The sequence below is a fragment of the Poeciliopsis prolifica genome, unplaced genomic scaffold, assembly GCF_027474105.1.
Source record: "Poeciliopsis prolifica strain line A6 unplaced genomic scaffold, Auburn_PproV2 SCAFFOLD038, whole genome shotgun sequence".
Lineage (NCBI taxonomy): Eukaryota > Metazoa > Chordata > Actinopteri > Cyprinodontiformes > Poeciliidae > Poeciliopsis > Poeciliopsis prolifica.
This window is the reverse complement of record NW_026562413.1, coordinates 2233751-2254779: the sequence shown is the minus strand read 5'-3', so window position 1 is coordinate 2254779 and position 21029 is coordinate 2233751. Positions and strand designations below refer to the sequence as shown.

At 36.3% G+C, this 21029-nt stretch overlaps 2 protein-coding genes across 2 annotated transcripts; one reads left to right on the top strand and one right to left on the bottom strand.

Annotated features, from left to right (window-relative positions):
- Positions 1 to 2111: 2111 nt before the first annotated feature.
- cfap20 (cilia and flagella associated protein 20) lies at positions 2112 to 5005 on the top strand. The gene is made up of 6 exons (XM_055053699.1): positions 2112 to 2461; positions 3891 to 3970; positions 4183 to 4294; positions 4380 to 4568; positions 4654 to 4767; positions 4894 to 5005. The coding sequence occupies exons 1-6, from the start codon at positions 2378 to 2380 to the stop codon at positions 4897 to 4899; spliced, it is 585 nt and encodes a 194-aa protein (XP_054909674.1). The 5' UTR covers positions 2112 to 2377; the 3' UTR covers positions 4900 to 5005.
- A 735-nt stretch (positions 5006 to 5740) lies between these two features.
- dgat1a (diacylglycerol O-acyltransferase 1a) lies at positions 5741 to 19192 on the bottom strand. Its single transcript, XM_055054073.1, has 17 exons — positions 18734 to 19192; positions 16151 to 16238; positions 13511 to 13551; positions 12492 to 12577; positions 11270 to 11322; positions 10918 to 11023; positions 10592 to 10720; positions 10249 to 10323; positions 9801 to 9904; positions 9675 to 9713; positions 9318 to 9359; positions 9097 to 9141; positions 8845 to 8957; positions 8214 to 8279; positions 8040 to 8127; positions 7665 to 7727; positions 5741 to 7581 (listed from the first exon to the last, which is right to left on the bottom strand). Exons 1-17 carry the CDS (start codon positions 19003 to 19005, stop codon positions 7435 to 7437), a joined length of 1557 nt encoding a protein of 518 aa, XP_054910048.1. The 5' UTR covers positions 19006 to 19192; the 3' UTR covers positions 5741 to 7434.
- Between the last annotated feature and the right edge of the window lie 1837 nt (positions 19193 to 21029).

The window sequence follows — 21029 nt, the reverse complement described above, 5'->3', positions numbered from 1 at the left end:
CCTTCTGTCCATGTTTCTCCTTATGCCAGTCATTTCCAGCTCTCTGTCAATAATTCATTTTGTGGATATCTGAAACGTTGACATGAAAAAGACTGAAGCAGGGATGAAGGGATAACATATGGAAGTTTGTCAAAAGGTTTATAGAACTGAAGGGAAGAGAAGAAAGTGGAGGAATCTTTCACGCCCTGATGAGGTGAGAATAACCTGGAATCAAAGCTGACGGAGTGAAAGTGAAGACAGAAAATGAGCTAAATGTACTTCTGAAAAATGTCAAACAAAATGGCACCAGCAGCTGCAGTTCTTGCCTGAATGGCGCTCCGTACGTGTCTCTAAGGTGACAACAGATTTAGTTTGCTTTTCTAAGAAAAATTAATTTCTCCATAGGTTTCACCTGAACCAAATTCCTTATGGACAGTGAAGAGTGTGAGATGACAATAAATAACTTATGTAATAATTATTTAAGTGTGCCATTAATTTGTTAAAACTTTTCACTCTCCATAGATCTGTTTCTATTGATCTGCCTTTAAATAATATGATTATTCATTAGAAATGTACAATAGAGTTTTGTGAAATACATGTTTCTTTATCTTTATCAATTTTTCTATGCTAATATAAGTCAACAGATCTTAATTAAATGTTCAGTTTGGATTTGATTTAAATGTAAATCATGAGCTTCTTGTTGTTTTGATGTTTCCAGTAAATAAACTTTATTTACTGGTCAGAATCCAGAGCTGATCATTACCAACTTCAACTGTGATCTCTACAGAAACAGAGACACTCAGCCTTCAGTGAAACCACCAGTCAGATCCACTTTTCTGTCAAAACTGTCATCCAGTTTCAACCATATTTATTATCTTTCAAGTCTCCAATTTTGGTGCGTAGGTTTAGTTAAAATTACAAAATAAATACAGTATTTTCCTCCACTTTTCAATTTTCTCTGATGTGTTTTGAATAAAAAATCAACTTGACATAGCTGAACTGATAATGTGCAGTCGTTGGAAAAACACAACAGTGATCAAATTGTGTATTATAACAGTTAAGAACTTTCTGTCAGCTGTCGGCTGTCACCCGGATGTCACAACGTCATGGCGGCACAGTATTTCCATACATAGAGGGGAAAAAATCATAGCTCTCAGTCCATTGAACAATACAGAATATAAGCAAGCAAAGAGCTTATTTTTATACCATCCTATGCCACAAATAGTGCTAAAATGTACATTTTCTGTGTGTAACTAATGTCACATAATTTCTACGTTATACTGAAACAATAATTATGGTTGGGTTTAGTTCTCTTTAAGGTTTTAAAGAATCTATCTTTAGTGATACTGTTTGAACTGCTAATGATTAAACTTAGTCTGGAGAGAAATAGTAAAATGGGGCTATGATTTTGTGCTGGTCAAGCTGTTTGAATTCATTTTCTTCAAAACAACAATCGGGGACATGTGATGAATGTTACACTGCCGGTGAATTCTTGATCGACTTGTTTTAAATATGTTCAAACATTCGAGAGCTCTGCCAGATGTTTAAAGTGTTGCAGACAGAGAGGATGGATGTCTCACTTAAGTGAAATTTAGAAGGTTGAAAGGAGCTCTCAGAGTTGTGTTTAGGATATCTATTTATAGAGATGGCCTGGTGAACGTGCATTTGGAAATTGAATGCCAGCCATTTTGCTCATTTGTAAGTTTTTCAATGATAATGAAGCATTTTTATTTTTCAATATTTTTATTAACAAAAAATACAAAGAAAAGTCTCTGGAAAGACAAAAGTAAACAAAAGAAAAACAGGGCAGTCAAACTACTGCTGCCAGAGACATGACAAACACCAGGAAAAAAAGCTGTGCAGAATCCACCTACCATTCCAAAATATGGACTGAAAACTCTACTGTTCTCTGAAGCTAATAACGTTGTGCATAAATTGTATTAATCTGTTTATCTATTTTAAAATTCTTCTTTTCAGTTCTTTATTTCTGGTATAAAGAAATGCCCCTCCGCCTTGATTTTAAAACAAACTTGCCTTCACAACATGGCGGACACGCTGACGTATCGTTTCTACCCAGACTGCACCTCAGCGCTTCCATGGTTACTATGACTACGCGGTTACTGTGTCAACATTTAAAAACTCCGTTTAAACACGATAAAAAAAATGTTCCCTAGCAGCACCAAAACAAATTTAAAATGCTGACCTCTGTTGTCTTACACTTCCCTTTTGGGATATGCGTATTTTATCGAGTCAATGCCACTACGAGTGTAATTTTACGTTACACCGATATTTGTTTTATCTGAGAGCGGAACGGCTTATTTCACATTGTATCGGGGACCGGAAGCAGAGCTGGTAAACAAACTCGTCGCTGGAAACGGATGTGTTAAAGGCGTAGAAAATGTTCAAGAACACATTTCAAAGCGGGTTTTTATCTATATTGTACAGCATCGGAAGCAAACCGCTTCAAATATGGGACAAAAAAGTAAGTAGTAATTTGGATTTTGTTGGTGTGAGCTTAATCCGAATTAGCTACTAAGTAGTGCTAAAGCTACCTGGCATCATGTGCTACTTTTATGAAGTTGTCAATTTTGGTTTAGATAGCTCTTTTGTTCCAACTTAATCATTTCAAATCCTTTAAACAGCGACCGTTTTGGTGCATAGCTTTTTTTCTAATAGCTCGGTTATTTCTGAACTATAACCAGGCATTACAATCACTAAATTAAAATAGTAGTGATCAGGGACGTTTGATGAAAATCTGACTCGAAATCTTGGACATTTGTTTATCTGATTTAAGCGTCTGTGCTTTTAACTAGAAACTACACCCTCCTTCAGTTTAAGATTAATATTATTTTTTTATAAGTAGAAAGATATAATGTGATAATTATTGGATCTAAAAAAATCGTAAAAATCTACCCTTCTTTATATAAAAACATACACGGTCAGATTTCACACTGTCATTAATTAACCATTAAAACAAAACAGCAATGATGTTCAGCTGGACTGCGATGCGTTGCTATGGAGACGATCATATACAAAAACACTTTTGGTTCTCAAGCAGGGGAGTTCATGTTTTGCTTCATTCATGCTGTATTTGATAAATGATGTCTTTGTGGAGTTTTTAGAGGGTTTTGCCCAGAGCAGAGGAGTCAAATTCTTTTTTATTTCGGGCAATTAAAAAAAAATCTGAATGTTGATTGAACTGTTAAAATATCAATACATAGCTGTTCCTCCAGGATTTTGTGATTCTTTTGGCAGCAGTCACTTTGCTTTTGACCAATTTTCAGAAAATTTGCAGTAAAATCAGAAAAAAAATGTGGAGATTTGTTGATTTTGTGTAAATTTAGAAGATTTGTGAAAAACTGGAAGGACTTGTTGATGTAATTTGGAGTCACCATAAAAAGCTATGGTGGGTCAGATTTGGCCCCCGGGCCTTGGGTAGAATAGGGGAAATATAGGTTTTTCAAGTTTAGCCTATAGATAATTAATAAGAGCCAATCTAAACCTGATGACTAAGTGCAACACTGTTTATAAAATCCCAGGATTGAAAGAGGATGTACTTTCTTTTTCTCTGACTGTTTTTCAGTTTTTGCTGCTTGAAATCTTTGATCAGCAACTCTGAAAAAAGGTGGCTGTTTCAAAATGATCTGAACATCAATGAAGTAATTTTGATTCCAAACTAAATAACAGGTTTACTTGTCCGTATCTCCACCAGCTGTCATTTACTTTTTTTACATTAATTGTGTAACATTTTACTGACTATTAAAATAAAATATAAAATTCAATATCAGTTCAAAATTTTGCTTCGCACTTCACAAAGCGTTAGTAGGCTCCAGAATTACACCAAAAAAATGATTTATTGATCAAACAGTCCTCAGAAAGCAAGAGTTCAACCTGCTTCTTTGTGTCGTCAGGTGAGAAACGGTCACATCAAAAGAGTCGCCGACAACGACATCCATTCAAACGTGCTGGAGATTGAGGGAACAAACGTCAGGTGGGTTTGTTTTCCAGGGTTTTTGGAGTTTGCTGTTCTTAAACCAAACTCCAAAACCAAAGTCCATGAGGATCTGGACACATCCTCACACCTTTAGGTGTCAATGTTTACCTCAATGATTGATTTTTTTTATATCAACATTGTGCTGAAAATCTAGAACATAGGAGAAGTTACATGTGTTTGTTTTAATGTCCTTTCTGATCTCTGTGCAGCACCACCTATATAACATGTCCTGCAGATCCCAAGAACACTCTCGGGATCAAGCTTCCCTTTTTGGTGATGATTATTAAGAACTTGAGGAAATACTTCACTTTTGAAGTCCAGGTACAGATTCAGAGGTCCTCCAAGTGCCGCTGACCTCCGTCGGCGGCTGACATTCACGGCCTCTTGTTTTTTCACGTCCTCTCAGGTGCTGGACGATAAAAACGTCCGGCGACGGTTCCGGGCGAGCAACTATCAGAGCACAACGCGGGTGAAGCCGTTCATCTGCACCATGCCGATGAGGCTGGACGACGGCTGGAACCAGATTCAGTTCAACCTGTCGGATTTCACCAGGAGAGCATACGGGACCAATTACACAGAGACACTGCGCGTACAGGCGAGCGCGCCGCCGTCTGCTGGCGCTTTACGCTTTGCCGGTGCTTTTCTTGCTCTCGCTGACGTTCAACTCCTTCTCTCCTCAGATTCATGCAAACTGTCGTATCAGGAGGGTTTATTTTTCAGACAGACTCTACTCTGAGGACGAGCTTCCTGCAGAGTTTAAACTCTATCTGCCTGTCCAGAACCAGAAGGCCAAGGTGAGCACACTCCTCTAGAGGACTGATTAGTCACTAAATTCAGTTTTCACTCATTTAAATAACGTTGGAAGGACTTTTTCTTCATCTCGATGTTTTTTCAAAACACTTTTTGTCCTTCTGTTTCAGCAATGAAGCCTGCTGCTGTGGCCCAGCTGTTGGAGGGGACATTTATATTCTGGATGTATTTGTGTGCCGAGTGCTCTGTTGTGATCCTGTCTGTATTAAAGCTTTTTATGGAGCTCTTTGTTTTAGTTGGTGTCTTTCTGTGTATTTTTCTTTTTAGGTATTCTTGAAAAGCTGATACAGGCAGATATAGAGCAACAACTACTGGTTTATGTTGGGAGGGAAATGGTTCAATTGATCTAAAAGTTACTAAAGAAATCAACATTTATAAAGTATTTAACGTGTGTATAATGGTTGGCACATAAATCATACATTTATTCAATTCCTAAATGCATTATTTCCAAATTGATTGCAAATAATACACCTTTTAATTATTCTTTTGTTTTCTAAAGTGATACATGGTGTTATGGTTTAAATAAAAAAATATTAAAACAAAGGTATGCATCTATAATATATATAAATTATTCATATATGGGAATTCTTACAAAATTTAAACCATTTAATGTTGAAATCAATGTAATTTATTCAAGTTTCACCAATGCACAACAGTTTAGCAAATTTAAATGTGTAAATTATATAAAATACTGTTCATTCAAATGTTATTTAAATGAACATGTCCCTTACTTTTAGTCCTTAAAAATATTTCAGCAACTATAAAATTGAAAAAATATAAAAATAGGGATTTTATAATAAATTCCACCTTCAAATAATTATTTCCCCTTTTAAATATTTTGTGATATTTGGCTGATTGTTTTTTCACCTCAAGCATAATCTGCTTGTTGCAGTTATTAATTTAAAGACTGGAAATCCAGTTTGCATTTAAAATACTAAAAAAAAAAAAAACTCGAGGTCAGATGGAAACCATCTTTAATCAGACAGCAGAAAGATTTTTCAACTGAAAGATAAGAAAATTTACAAAACAGTCGTTTGACCGAGACTTCTTCACACGGTACAAACAAATCTGTTAAGAAATTCATTCATTTTACAAGTTGTTTCCAATAACGCAGTCAATATAAACTCACAATTCCTCAACTACAACTACCTCTGGTATGTTTTAGTCAAACCAAACGACCGTAAACTTTGTCATCATCTGGAAAGATTTTTTTTTCGTTAGATTTACTTTGCTGCCAACATTTAGTCAAAAAGTGGATCAAGGCGAGCCAGGATACTATTGAAATACTCCTAAAACAGGATTATTGCATTACAATTAAATTCAAATCTTGTTTTCCAAATAAGTTACAAATGAACAAAACAAAACAAAAAAAAAACACTATTTAAATTACAGCTCCTGAAAGTTTTGGCATAACATAATTTAAATATTTACTTATAGCAGGCACTTGTTTCTGATAGAGAAATCTAGCAGTTTTTGTCTGAAAGTAGGTGGCAAAGATAAATGTAAAATTATATTTTAATTTGCTGCAAAATATTTGCAGGCAACAGTGTCAGGCTGTGATGGCAATTAGATCAAATACTGTAAGAACTCTTCTGCTTTTATCATATTAGGAAACTTCAACATGTCAGAATATAACTTAAACTAACAATTGTTCTAAAGTAATAATTACACAACTTAAGACAGTGCATTCATAGAAGTCTATTGCTTTTTTCAGTAGCATGCATCTCGAAAGTGCAAAAAATGTCATTGGTTTAAATTATAGGACGGAAAAAAAAGTCACAGAAGCAAAATATATCAACGTTTTTTAAAGCATGAAATCATTTGACAGTTAAAATGTTCAAACCACAGAGGAATCAGTTCACTATGCAGAGTCATGATTGGTTAAATTACTCCATATTATAGTCGTTGGTCCATTCAGTTTTTCTGGGAAGGGATGTCTGCTTCCTTATAAATCAGTACAAAGATCATTTTAACAACAATAATAATAATATATAACGCTGTATTGCACAAATAAGATTAACATTATTGGAATTAAAGGTAAATTGAGGTCAACTTCAAAACCGGGACACCTGAAGTTCTTAAGCCTTTCTTTCCAGAGTGAAAAAAAAAAAAAAAAAAGAGTGACTTCTTAGCTACTTACACAGAAGCAAATCTCATTTAAAAGAGGCAAGATTCACTTCTGGATGCGTTTGCCTGGCAGTGGTTCATATTTATTGCATCTGACGAGTGTAAGTTCTCAAGCGGAGCGCCGTCCTTTCAAAATACTGAAGTGCTTTTTAAGTCTAGAAAATATGAATTTTGACAAAGAGGTTCACTAAATGCATCTTTGGTGGAGCTTACAGAATTTGAAGCAAATATCCCACTTCAAACAAAACACAGGGAATCCCTTCCTTTAACACTCATCAAGGAGGTGATTCAGTTTGAGTCCAAGATCAAATCATAAAAGATGAAATGAACAGACGGTGGCGCTGAATCTGGAGGTTTAGTTCGATTGGAAGTTGACAAAAGGTGAAAGTTCCTGTCATATGAATGTCCAACATCGTTTCCCAACATGTTCTGGTCCTGTCCCCTCAAAGTGCAAAAATTAAAGCAGGAGCGTCACTTGCTTTACATTTTCCTTCCGGCTCATCTCGCTTCTTTTTTCCCCTGGGCTATTTAGTGCTTCCGTGATGAATAACATAGTAGTCATGGAAATACATCAGCACCGCAATGGGCTGCCCAATGATGAGCGAGAGCCAGACGGCCGCGTTGCCGTAGTTTCCGTTCAGGTAGCGACCCACAAACCAAGCCAGAGGAACCTGCGGGGAGGAAAAGTGGGAATAAGAGGAAACCAGAGAGAAGACAATAAACAAACAGAAATAAATGATTCTGAGTGTTTTACCTGAGCCATCATTCCCATAAAGGCCCAAAGTCGGAACATCTTCAGAGGAATGCTAACCAGGTACTGAGAAGAGAGAATCCAGATTAAACGGGTTTTAAAAACGACATCAACATGGAATAATTTAGTCTACATCCATTTATTATTTTACCAATATGTTAAAATATGATGGGATCCTATTGCTAAGAAATGTTCAATCCAGTAATATTCAACATAAACTTTTCAGCCAGTAATTTTATCTTTTGGAAGTTATTTTCCAAATTTTGGTCAGGTTCTTTTTTTTTTTTTGGATGAAAAAAAAAAGCTTTTGATTAGCAGAAATGAAGGGAAAAGAATATTTACATAAAAATATTGAAGGATAGAAAAATGGTCTCTTACCTCGTGGAAAAACGCAGAAACTAAGAAGACAGCAGTTTGAGCCAGAAACTTGTTGGTCCCTTTTTTTAGCATCGGCTTATAAAAATGTCTGTAAAACAGGCACAAACACACAATTTAATTCAGCCAAATAATTAAGCACAACATTAACTTAATACCCAGGAATTCTGACCTCACCTCAGGCACCATTTGTGAACGGGGATATTCCAGTTAGCCCAGAAATATGTGACGGTCTCAGAGTTCCTGAAATGGGACAGAAAGGAAAAGTCAGAGTTTATAAAACCATTAGATGTGAATCAAACACCATAAAAGTTTTCCAAAACTTTTACAACAATAACTATATTGTTAACACCACCAACATAAAATCTGATGACCTTCTATTACTGTACATAGAAACATCTGGCTTAAAGTCAAAGACTTAATTGGTGCCGATGCGTTTGCATATTTTATATGCTGGCGAAATCAGACTTACTTTGCTAAACCATTAGACCCCTAATAACTATTAAAACTTGGTATTTGAAACTGGCTTGCAAAGCATTAGCTTGATGTGGCAGCATTGTAGAAAAATAAAATGTCTCTACATTTCTAAAAGAAGAAAACTACTATAACAGTTACAAAACCTCTGAACTCTATTGAATTCAGGAAATGTTCAACTTTCTGAATTACAAGATTTACAGTAACTGAACCGGTTATAGTTATTGTTGTAGTTGTCAATCACAAAAAAATTTTTAGAAAACTTTTATGGTTTAATAAATCATGACTTTTCCTTTGCACTTTCAGTTCAAACTTGAACGTAAACTCAACTCACCACCAGTCCCTGTAGAACTCCCTGTCTCCAAACTGCAGCAGTTCTGCCACAAAATTCATAGAGGAATGGAAAAACCAGTAAAAGAATATTAACCATATAAGATGGTTGGGGACCTGAGAGAGGAGAGCAGGGAGAGGAAGATGTTACACTACGCTAATGCATCATAATAGAAAAATATCAAGCTCGATTTCTCCAAGATTTTGTTATTTATTCATCAATCTGTTAATTTTAAGGTTCTGTGCCGACACTCACTGCTAATTTGAGCAATCGCTCCACCATCCGAGAAAAATCCATTTCCTGCAACAAGCAAGGAATAGAAATTAACTCTTAAAATCAGGGATTACACTGTTTACATCCTGCATACAAGAGGTAACACTTTCTTAAAATATCAGGCATTTTAAGATGCAAGAGCAACCAAAAACTTTTAAATGATCATAATAATCATTGTGTCTGTAAATAGCCAGCATACATACCCGGAACGGTTTCATAGAATTTTGAATTGTGGGAACCATCCACTGAAAGAGACACATTTTAATTAATTTTGTTTAATTTCAGTCGGTAAATAAAGTAGTATGATAAAAAAAAAAAAAAAGGTCAGAAATGCCTCTTTGTAAGTGGTTCATTCAGATTGAGAGTAAAACTAGCGTTTAAACTGCAGTCTTGACTCTAAATTTATGGCAATTTGAATTTGAACAGAACAAGTCAGTCACAAAAGCAAACAAAATAAAGGTTTGCAATAAAAACATACAACTGAGGATTAATTTAAACGTGTAAATTTGTGAATTTGTATTATTCTTGTGCTGCGATTCTAATATCAAATTCAATCATACCTGCTGTATCAATCCCACCAGCAACTGCATAAGAAAAAGCTGGAAAAGATAAGAAGTCATGAGTGAAACGAATGCGTCGCACAGCTCCACCTGCTGTAATTTATAATGCTACAACCTCATTCTCACCATTTCAAAAAGCCTTCTTATCAGGAACCGTTTTCGTATCCGTGGAGATCGAGGGAAGTTGAGCTGGTAGCACAGAGTTGGGGCAAAAACGAAGTAGTACATGTCTGAAGACAGATAAACAAGTCAGGTCAACTGGTTAGCCAACACTCAAGAAACAAAAGAAGAAGTCACCTTGATTTCTACTTGTCACCTTCTGGATAACTAAATATCTACACCAGAAATATGTCAAATATTAACCAGATTAAATATTTGCTCCATCTACAGCTAATGCGATCCAGTAAACAGATTTGTAACATTATCTGCATCTGATTTTGGAGTCCATGTAAAAATCGTCATCAATGTTAAATTGGAACAATTTAATAGAACTGTTCATCTTTGGGCAACAATTTTCAAATGCATACCAAATGTTTCATGCAGATGTTTCTGGTTTGGATGGATTAAAAAGTACCTCTGTGTGTGAGGTTTCCTGGGTAGGAGACAAGAGGATGAACTGCTGAGCCGTTCGACTGCTGAACATCTGGACCTAAAACACAGGAGGAGAGAAAACAGACGTAAACACCTGAATTTAGGGATTATCACTCTGATCGGTCTGAAGTAAATGTGTCCATGGAGTGGTAATATATTGCTTATTTTATTTATTCCATACTGTCTTTCCTGCACCATCATTTAACAGGATTGCTCTTTATCAAAACGAAACTCTGATTAATAAACACATCTCTGTACAGAAACATTGGCTTAATTCTCCAGTCAGGACGGTTTATTTACTCCTCAGTGAATGCAGATACACTTACATGAATATGATCGCGTTAGGCTTTTGGCTTTGGCTTGTCTGATCTCTCGGCACCACCTGTTGGCATCCTGATAAGAGTAAAGCTTGAGAAACAGCACAGTGTAGACTCCTAGGGAAAAAACACCACCCACTGACAGACAAGCACACAACCATTAATAAGAGGGGAGAAAAATTAAAGCAGGTACAGAAAAAAAGACCTATTTGGTCATATTGATGATCAAAATAAAAATTAAGATAACTTCTATGATTTTAAAATAAAATAAAGTGCATGCTAAACATTAGTACCAAAGATTAAAGGTTGGAGTCTTATCATGAATTTAAACACACCTGGGGTCATGGAGGTCACAGAGAGGACCGTGGCAGAGGAGAAGGTCAACATGAATGTGAGGTTGAAAATGTGAAGAATCCTTCCAGTAGTTTCAGAGATCGTACCCTGGAGAATATGCATCATTTTGAACATTTATCATAATAATAATGATTAAAGCGTCATCAGCTGTGAAATTGAAGTTATACACAATGCAATCTAGGTCAGAGCAGTAATAAATATGAACGCTGCTGGGCTAATAAAGCAAATCATGAAAGGCTATAAAAAATAACTAAGAAACCAAGGCTGTTTATGATGTCTGGACACAATAAACTGGTTCAAGGAGTTAAATGAAAACGTATTATATGGACCTACCACTGCCAGACGCCTCTCCACATGCAAGGCTGTCAAGGTGAACAGGTTGGATGCTAAAACAAACAAGAGGGACAGTTTCATGAGCTACAACAACACATAAATACCAATACTTATTAAAACACACTGATTATAGCATGGAATGTCAAAGTAAAGCTTTTCCTTCAGCTCTGTTTGCAATAATCAATATCTCACCAAAACAGCTAGCAGTGACAAATATCTACAGATCTCAGCCAGAAGGAAAAAGCTGAAATCTAAGCTGGATTTGCAGGGGAGCATAACTTTAGGAACAGGCCGTTACTTTATGATTCAGTCAGTTATGATAGACTTTTCCCTCCTGTTGAAACTGAGATGTTTCTCTCCATTGTTGACACATCGTTGCTCAGCAGGAGGGATCACTGCAAAATCAACACCTTCATGCAACCAGCTGGGATCTTCTTACACAGACACACTTAGTGATTGGCATTATAAAGAGTATCTCACTAAACTCTTATTAGTAGGATCAAATTGATCTGAATGAAATTGAAGTTGAAGATCTCTAAATGACTGGAATGTACTCGATTGATTGGATTAGATGTTTCATGATATAAAATGTACAAATTTGTTTTGTAAAATGCCTGCAAATGTCATTTTTGGTCATTTACTACTATAAATAACACATTTTAGGCTTTAGGTATTATGAAATTAATTGAATCTTTGTGCATTAAATAACATTTGATCCATATTGTCATTGAACATATACATTTCTAAATACATCAGAAGAAGATACACTGATTAGTTTTCTGTATTTTTTATTGTTACTCTCTGATAAAATTGCAAAATTACTTTCGGATTTTGTTTAAAAGCAGGGAGCATTTGAATAACCGAGGCCTCACTTCCAAAAACTTTGATTAATTTTGAACGTGATAAATAGTATCAGAACAGCAGCAAAAAACACAACACTAATCTCCTTCTAATGAAAACTAAGAGCTGAATCCATTTTCTACCGTCATATGTAAAAATAAAATGTGGTGTAGGAGAATGCAATGACTTGTTCCTTATGCTTCAACTTTCTGAAAAGAAGAAAACCTGGCATTTTATTTGCATTTCAGATCATGTATACCAGATGTGAGCTGAAACACTTTCAAATGCAACTGACGGAAAAAACCCCTCTTTGCATCAGCTGTAAATACTAAAATGTAGTAATTATTGTGTCCATTATATCAATAAAATAGAGGCTTCATACCAATAATTAGGCAGGCTGCTGGCCAGCTGTAGGGGTCCTTTAAGAAAAGAGACACGACTTGGATTGGATCTACTAGGATGCCATACCTGGAGGAAGAAAACGAGATTGTTTTACAGCCATGTGGTTAAATCAAGTGAAAGTGACTAAAGCCAAAGATTGGTGGATCAAATCAAGATATGAAAGTGTTCCAGACACGTGCAGCTTTTACTGCCTCTGTCAAATTCACAGCAGATCTGCACAATATTTCAATTTGTAATCGTCATCAAATTCCGATCTTTGGAATTTCTCAAATCCAAAAAAAATCCTTGGATGCAAAATTTGGTAGGCGATAATGTTAGGCGACATGCATTTGAACTTGGTCTGTCATTAGTATCAGGGTTTCCCCGAGCGTATTATAAGCCTGGCGGCCCACCAGGCTTAGCATTGCTTAGTTATTCAAGGTTTTTAAAAAATGTGTGCATATTATCAGACTTATAGGGGGTGTTTATCTTCCAATCTTTCAATAACACATAATTATCAAGTAATATATTCAAATTTCTTGTCAATTAAAAAAAATTTTTTTACTCAAAAGCACGATTGGCAGCTGGATGAATGGGCGCCCCAGCACCCAGCCACCAGGCTTAGCAAGTTTTCTGGGGGAAACCCCGAGTACAACAGCAGAACTGGGTGAAGACAAATACTATTCTGATCATAGATGTGAGCAATTATAAGGAACTGAACTTTAATAACATGTTATGTTGCCTTTCCCATTTTGAAAAAGGGACTAAGAGTTGTTAGTCTTTGTATTACTGCAAGTTTACATTTCAGGGAAACAGGAAGTCATGGATTACTAATTAAAATGATATTGTGATTCAGATTAGCTTGAAATTTCTGTAAGTTGAATTTATTTTATTACAATTGTTGGAGTGACATTTACTGGACCCTGGAGATAAATGCAAGTAGGAACATGTTTGCATATATCTACATCTATATTTCTACATATACACACACATGTGTGGCTTCTGTGTTTGTGCACTCACTTGATGATGTTCTCCAAGAAGAGTCGTGCATTACTGAGTACCTACAAGAAAAAATAGAAAAGCAAAAGATAAGTAATTAGAGTCAAAGAAAAGGAATCCTTTCTCCAGGCGATTCATCAAGTCTGAACTTTGCAAAGACGATTTAAAAAATGCTCAGCTTTAAATCTCCTTATTGTTGTTTTCGAATCTAATAACAGCAGATTGACCTGCTTTTCTTTCACTGTATACAGAATCAAGTATTGTTCTAAGCAAGAACAGAAAAGTAGCTTAACAAGACCAAACAGTACCTACCCATAAAACACACAGAGGAAGAGATTACAGGCTGAGTGACATCTGCTAAATTCAATCAAACTTGTTTCACACCTGAACTTGGAACAAATCCTGCTGCCTTCCCACCTGCAGTCATATCTTATCCTGCATCTGCTCCCTATGTTAGCTAAAATCACTTTATGGTATCGTTATGCGTTTAAGTTCAAGGTTCAGCTTCACCTTCTAGGATATAAAACTGTTTGCAGAAACAGCACACAGCGTGTAAGACGCATGCACGCCATTTTTCAATCAGTCACGGTTTCTATGAGAGACAGTTTCTGGATAAAGTCATGTTTAAGAGACTATTCTATGGTTTGAATTCAAAAATTGCTCTTGGTCCGCACTGCTAACCTTTACCTTAGTGAGCTTCGAGATAATCAAGAGGTTCATCATGAATGAACCGACTTTTGGCCTTTGTGAAGAAGACTGATTGCAAAATGGGTTCTCGCAACAGTTCAGCTGAACCAGTGTGTCCATTACTCTCCAAAAGCACAGAGAGGTTAGAAAGTGAGGGGAGGTCGACTGATATAAGTGGACGGCAGGAATAGACACTTTTACAAATGGTACACAAGTGAAATTAAGGGGAAGCTTTCTATTAATTAGTTGTTTGCTAAAATCCTCAGAATGAACAAATAGAAATACTTGAAGCATATTACTTTGAGTTACACTTTTTAAACAGTACTTTAGTGAGACATTACTATAAGAAGCCGATACCACAAATGTGAAAAAAAATCATATGCAATTTATTTTAATACAAAGTGCAAAACGGTCAGATCAATTGCACAGGTTTATACTTTGATTAAATTAGTTATGCACAATGTTTGCAATGCTTGTGACAAGCTTTTTCCATTTGAATCAAGCTGTGTTAGAGATGCAACACATTTTGATGAGGGAAAGAATATTTCAGTGCCTTCAGATGAGACAAATCAGGTAGGAATTTCAGTGGCAGGTAGGATAAAAATAGGAGACACTAGAGTTAGATGAACTTTATCCTACTGACATACAAAGATGATCTGCAGAAACAATTCAGCTTCCAAAGGCTGAATTACCACAGATTTAGTCTGATTAGGAGAAAAAAGACGTTTTACTTGGGTCTGACCTGGTTTTTCTGTTGATCTCTTCTTTCATTTTATCAGGGCTTAATTCCAATTAATACATATAAACTTATGCGTTCTCACAATGATTCGCTGTTATTCCCCAGCCATCACAGAGAAATACAACAAAATGACAAGCATGAATTTCTGGAATTCTTCAATGTTTATACTCAAGGACAGCAAGGATAAACAGGCACAAGATCCAATCTTTCCTCTAGGGAAACATGCACCTCTGCAGATGACTTACTACCATCGACTATATTGAAATATAGCCGACGGTAGTAAAAAGCAAATTAGCCAACAAATAACATACACTCAATCACAAGACATACAAGTTAAACCCTCTGTACTTTGACTTGTATCTCTCTGAACAAAGAGCCTCTCTATAAGGGGTAAGGTAAGCCAGGTGGTGACAGCATAAAACATGGTTTAACTTGTCACAGAGATATAAACATTCAAATTATTATTATTTTAGTCACCGTGTGCAAATTAGGGTTGGTTTTTAGGCAAACTTTGGAAACAACTGGCAAGAAGCTTGTGGTCCTCTCTGGGCGATACTAGCAAGCCAAAGATTTGGGAGCATCAATCTGCTTTGAAAACCCCCCAAAAAACTACAAGTTGGATTTTGTCAGCAATTACTGACAAAATGAATAATTATTTACTCTTGCCCTCTGCATGGCTGGGGTTTTCAGTGTGTAGTTGTATGAATATGACCTAGTTATGGATTTATAAAGTACTCTACTTCAATTCCAGACTTTTATCACATGTTATCATAGGTGATCAGTTCAGTCAAAACACACACAAAAACCTATGTAATAATATAATGAACTGTAACAGCAGCAGCACCCACTGCTCAATACATTGTCTGTTGAGGAAATGTGAAATTATGACATCTGAACAACACTGGCACCCGCCAATTTGTCTGGAATGGCATCAACCGCAAGTGAAATATTTGAAGTGATAAAATACTAAACTTTGACATTAATAAAGCAATCAAACATGCCATCGAAATGACATTAACTCCTTATAATTCACCGTCATCCTGTCTGGCATGTAGTGAAAATTGGTCAGAGCATCACATTTTCTCAAAGTCACTGTTTTTCACTGAACACACTGTTTCGTTTTAATATCGGTGTTTATAAACCTGCTTGAAACAGCATCTGTAATTGCCACATGTGGTGCAAAGGCAAATCACTAACAAAGAAACATCTTTCAATGCCCACACAGTTTTACTCACCAGCATAACAACACACCAGTTTAGGATTCCTCTGTAGTTGCTGTAGCCACTGGCTGAGCTCAGGAGAGATTCCTGCAGGACATGGCAGCTGCAAAACAAAATGGAAATCAAACCTCAAGTATTTTGAGTAAATAACTTATTTAAAGATTGAGTAACCAGTGATTACATTATCTGTCAAAGCTTCTTGTTACTCAACGATAAATAAATAGAAAAGGTGTCAGAAAGACACCAGGATTTGACTGCATTCACACCGCAGGCGGAAGTGATCCAATTCCCATTCGTTTTGACATAATGCGACCTGAATCTGATCTTTTTGAACACAGGTCGGATTTTATTTATTTTTTGATGCGACCCAGGTCACTTGGATATCCGATATGTGTCCGATTCAAACGTCACGTCATGTCCAGGTTGAATTAATCCGACCTGAACGTCACTAACACTCGACAGAGAGAAGTGTACTTGTCCAGATACGTGCGAGCAGGGAGAAAAACAACAACCATGGCGGAGTCTAATGACGGCTACGTGTTAATAGCTCCAGTCGGACAACAATTTCAGAATCGTAAGCTCTGCTCCACCGTTAGCGTCAATATCTCCTTCCGCAAACACTGATCACTACTTTTATGGCGGTTGGCAAAACACTGCGCACGCTCTCGATGACGCTATAGCGCCCTCTACTGCGCATGCGGGACACTTTCAGGTCGTTTGCAGTTCACACTGGAGAGCACATATAGGTCGCTTATATTTGGAAGTGTGAACGGCCACGGTAAAAAAAAAAAAAAAAATATATATATATATATATATATATATATATATATATATATATATATATATATATACACATACACATTTAAAAATGTTTGTCCAAAAAAGATTCTGACAAAAAAAAAATGACAGCCTTTTTGACTCAACATAATTAATATTGAAATCATTGTATCAAACATATTCTTCAATACACTTTCTGTATTTTTTCAATACAGAAAAAGAAATACTTTTTTATTCCAGTGTTGTATTTTATGCAATATTTACCCAGGTAGACCCTACGTTGATTTTGAAGTTCTTCAAAAACACAGATTCTGCTCTGCCATCCTCTTAGTAACTCGTTCATGTTGTACCCGCCTGATTAAGAAATAATTTTCCCTGAATGAGCAACATCCCGAAATCCAATAACTGCTCCAACCACTGCAACAGGCAGTAAAAGAGTTGTGAAAATGTAGGTCAAAGGATGAAATCATGAACAGAATTGAGTAAATTTCGGCTTTTCTAATTCAGTCAGATTTTTTCCCCGCAATTATACATGAGAAAGAATGAAAAAAGGTGTGAAGGAAGAAGGACTCGACATCTGAAAGGAAGTGAGTCAGTAACAGGACTCACTGGGCTTTTTTCCCACACCTTCTCAATATGCAAAATGTTGCGTTCAACCTTTCACACACAGAAAAGGTGAAAAGGATGAAAGAAAGATTAAAACACATGAAACAGGATGGCTCTCTCACCCACACTAAAACCTCATAAGTAAGACAATGACCTAATTTCAACATTTCCTGTGTTACTAGAATGTTTATGTTCACATAATTTAGTACGAGACCAAATTATTAGTCAGGCTCAATTCTTTACACTTAATTATTAAATTGCAGATATATTGTCAGCATAAAGAAATAACTTTTTTTTAAAAAAGAGATTGGCAAAAAAAAAAACACACAGTTGTTATTTAGCCACGTTAAGGTTATTTCTTGTTCTGTCTCACTTGTCCAAACGTGTCTTAAAATCAATTTCAGAGTTTTAGATGCATCTCTAATAAGATAAGTGACAAACATGCACAACAATAAATCAATATTAGTGCATTTTCATAATTTCTATTGGATTAAAAACTAGTAAAGCATACATTTTCTAGGTTATGTGTTGTACCCAAGAAAAGACATTTAATTTAGTGAATTATTAGAATTGGTAGCTACGACCTCAGTGAAAATGACACATGGTTTTTAATTATTTTTGCAACTAAGCATTAGGCCAAATTAATTATACTTCCAAGATGCTCATCATTCAATGTGATTCAGCTGTCGTGTGCAGAAAAGTGGACAGAAATGTCAGAAGCAGGTCAAAACATAACCTGTGAAACCTGGAGCTGTAATTGCTGCAGTTACAGAAAATGACAGATGAAAAAAAAGGATGACAACGTCGAGATTTTCATTTATCAAAACAATATTTCCTGATATGTGGCAAAAAGAAAAATGCACGGAATGTTGTTAAATGCAATAATTAAAGAGAAGAGAGGAGCTGGGAGGGTTAATTATCAGTCTACAGACATCTAAAATGAGTCTGTAGACTGATTGGGTGTGTAACTGGGTCTGTGTTGGAAACTATTGGCCGCATTTATTTATTCTAAAAGGAACAATCACTAATTGGGCGGCTGCAAACACCCAGAGATGTTTCCCAAATTAGCCTAATACCACAAACCCCCAAGGAGGCAGAGCTGCATACTTACACCTAACATGATGCACAGCGTGTTTACAGATTGAATTAAACATTATTGTTCAATAATAATGTCGTAGGACCGTGACGGTGGTTTTGTGAAAGACCAACGATTACCTGAGTCGGTCGTCGATATCTTCCACCGCACTGCTTTGCTTCCCCGGACTGTTGCGGGACTGCTGCTGCCGTCTCCCCGACTCTTCTCTGCCCACATTCCCATTGTGACTGGCGTGCTGCCTGGAAACCTCCGGCGCCGCTGCTTTGACTCCAGCGGGGTGCTGTGGACGTTTCCCCCCGGCGTCGTGCCCCTTAGAGCCGCTGGCGTGTTTCACGCTGCCGGAGATGGTGGTCCTCCTCTTGCGTGCTGCGGGCCCCTTCGCGTCGCTCATTTCTGCAGGATTCAGTCACACAGTTTCTATCTACCGGACATCGCTAACACATTACTGTCGTCGCTCCTTTTTTCCCCTCTCTCTCTTTGTCAGGAGAACAAACAGCAGCTGAACACTCCCCTCCTATGAGCTCTACGCAAGAGCTGCTACGGAAAAAAGAGCAGCGCTTTATTAGGCTCCCACTAAAGCTCAAGGTGCGTTTGACTGTTTTCGGTTGCCAGACCTTCTTTTATTGAGCACACATCCCCCTATCTGGCTTGACGCGCTGACCGACTTCCGCGTTTGAAGCAATTCTTTCGCAAGTTATTTTCTTATCTGCATGAAAGATTAGCGCTCCTCCAGCCAACAAATACAACCAGCACGCTTTTAGTTAAACGTAGTAGTACTTTTATCAAATCTTGACTGCTCTCTCAATTTTAAACCTGTTCTTTTGCATGTTTTTTTTAAATTTAATATTACAATTTTGTCTTAAAAATGTCTACCCCACTGACTCACTTTTAACACAGTTTACACCACAATTATTTGTCACCAAGCAAAATCATATTTTTATGCTCTTGTGTAAAAAAAAACAAACTCTGCAGATTCAGATTTAATTATTGTCATACAGTGAAATGAAATTACAATCTTCTACTTAAAGGCACAGACAACATAAACTAAACAGAAAGGTTAGTAAAAAGCTGGAGCTGAAGATTGAAGCTTAGATTAAAAGTCAAGCTACACTAATGTTATTAGAGGATGGTCTTTCTCACTGAAATGTGCATAGAAAATATGCAGTTCATGAGGGAGGAAGGGAATATACTGAATCTTTAAATTGTTGGTGCATTTAAGCATTAAAATAATAGAAACTTAATTATTTTTGCATTTTTTTCTGACAAGTTGCACATTGAAAAAGTGGTAGAGTTTGTTTTTTTTCCACCACACTTTCATTTTTTTGTGCATTCTTAGAAGAAAAAATGCTAAAAGAATGTCCAAAGTATTGTTGTTTAACATCAGTGTCTATTTGGTTTGCATGATAGGAAAATACGTCATTGGATTCCAGAACTGAAAAATTTAACTAATGGTATTGATTACTATAAACCCCATAAATCTGCCTGTTTATTTTATTTGCCACAGAACACAATATAGTTTCTTAACCATTTGAAATACACATTATATTTGAGCTTGAAGTGCAGTAGAGTCCAAACTGGCAGAGGGTTAAACATTGCCTCAATGCAAATAGCAATCTGTCTCATTAGTCTACCCTCATGAACCCTACATAAATTGATTATCTAAAGATAAACTGTGAAGTCATCTGGTTACAGAACATTTCTACTTGATTTCTGCCCTCTGAAATGACATAATGTCTAGAAAACTGAATGTGACTCAAGTGTAAAGTGCTTTGAGTGGTCAAAATGACTGGAAAAACGCTATATAAGTTCAGTCCATTTACCATTTATAACAGCATATGACGATAAATGTGCAACGCCAGTGTAGCTTTGATGATAGCTTCTCATGAAAAGCTGCTGGGTGCCTTCAAAGCCTAGTACACTTAACAGAATTTTATGGGCTTGTCATTAATGCTTTGAGAGTTCCGGTAGACTCATTTGTTTTCATATTATAGCAATATTGTTTTGCAGAAGATTTAATTGCATTGAGTCATATTTTCAAAACGAATCAAATGAACGAGTTTATATTCAACTTAGAGGAAATAATTACATTTAGGCTATTGCTTTATTTACTAATTCATGCATTCACTGTGTCCCTCACTAATAGAATATTTTATCAGAAAATAAAATATTGTGGGTATATAAAGTACAGGTACAAAGATAAATGTACCTTTGAGGTGTATAAAATGTATTTACATTTACAGAAAAGTGTTTTAAAGCACTATAAAATAGTTTGTACGTTACCTTCAGTATTTCAAACGGGTGAGCAATCAGTAGAACTACAAATACTATAATCAAGCGAGCTTACCTTCCGTTTTGGCAGTCAACCAATAATATGCTTGCCACGTGACAATTTTGTCCAATCAGAGCTTGGAAGAC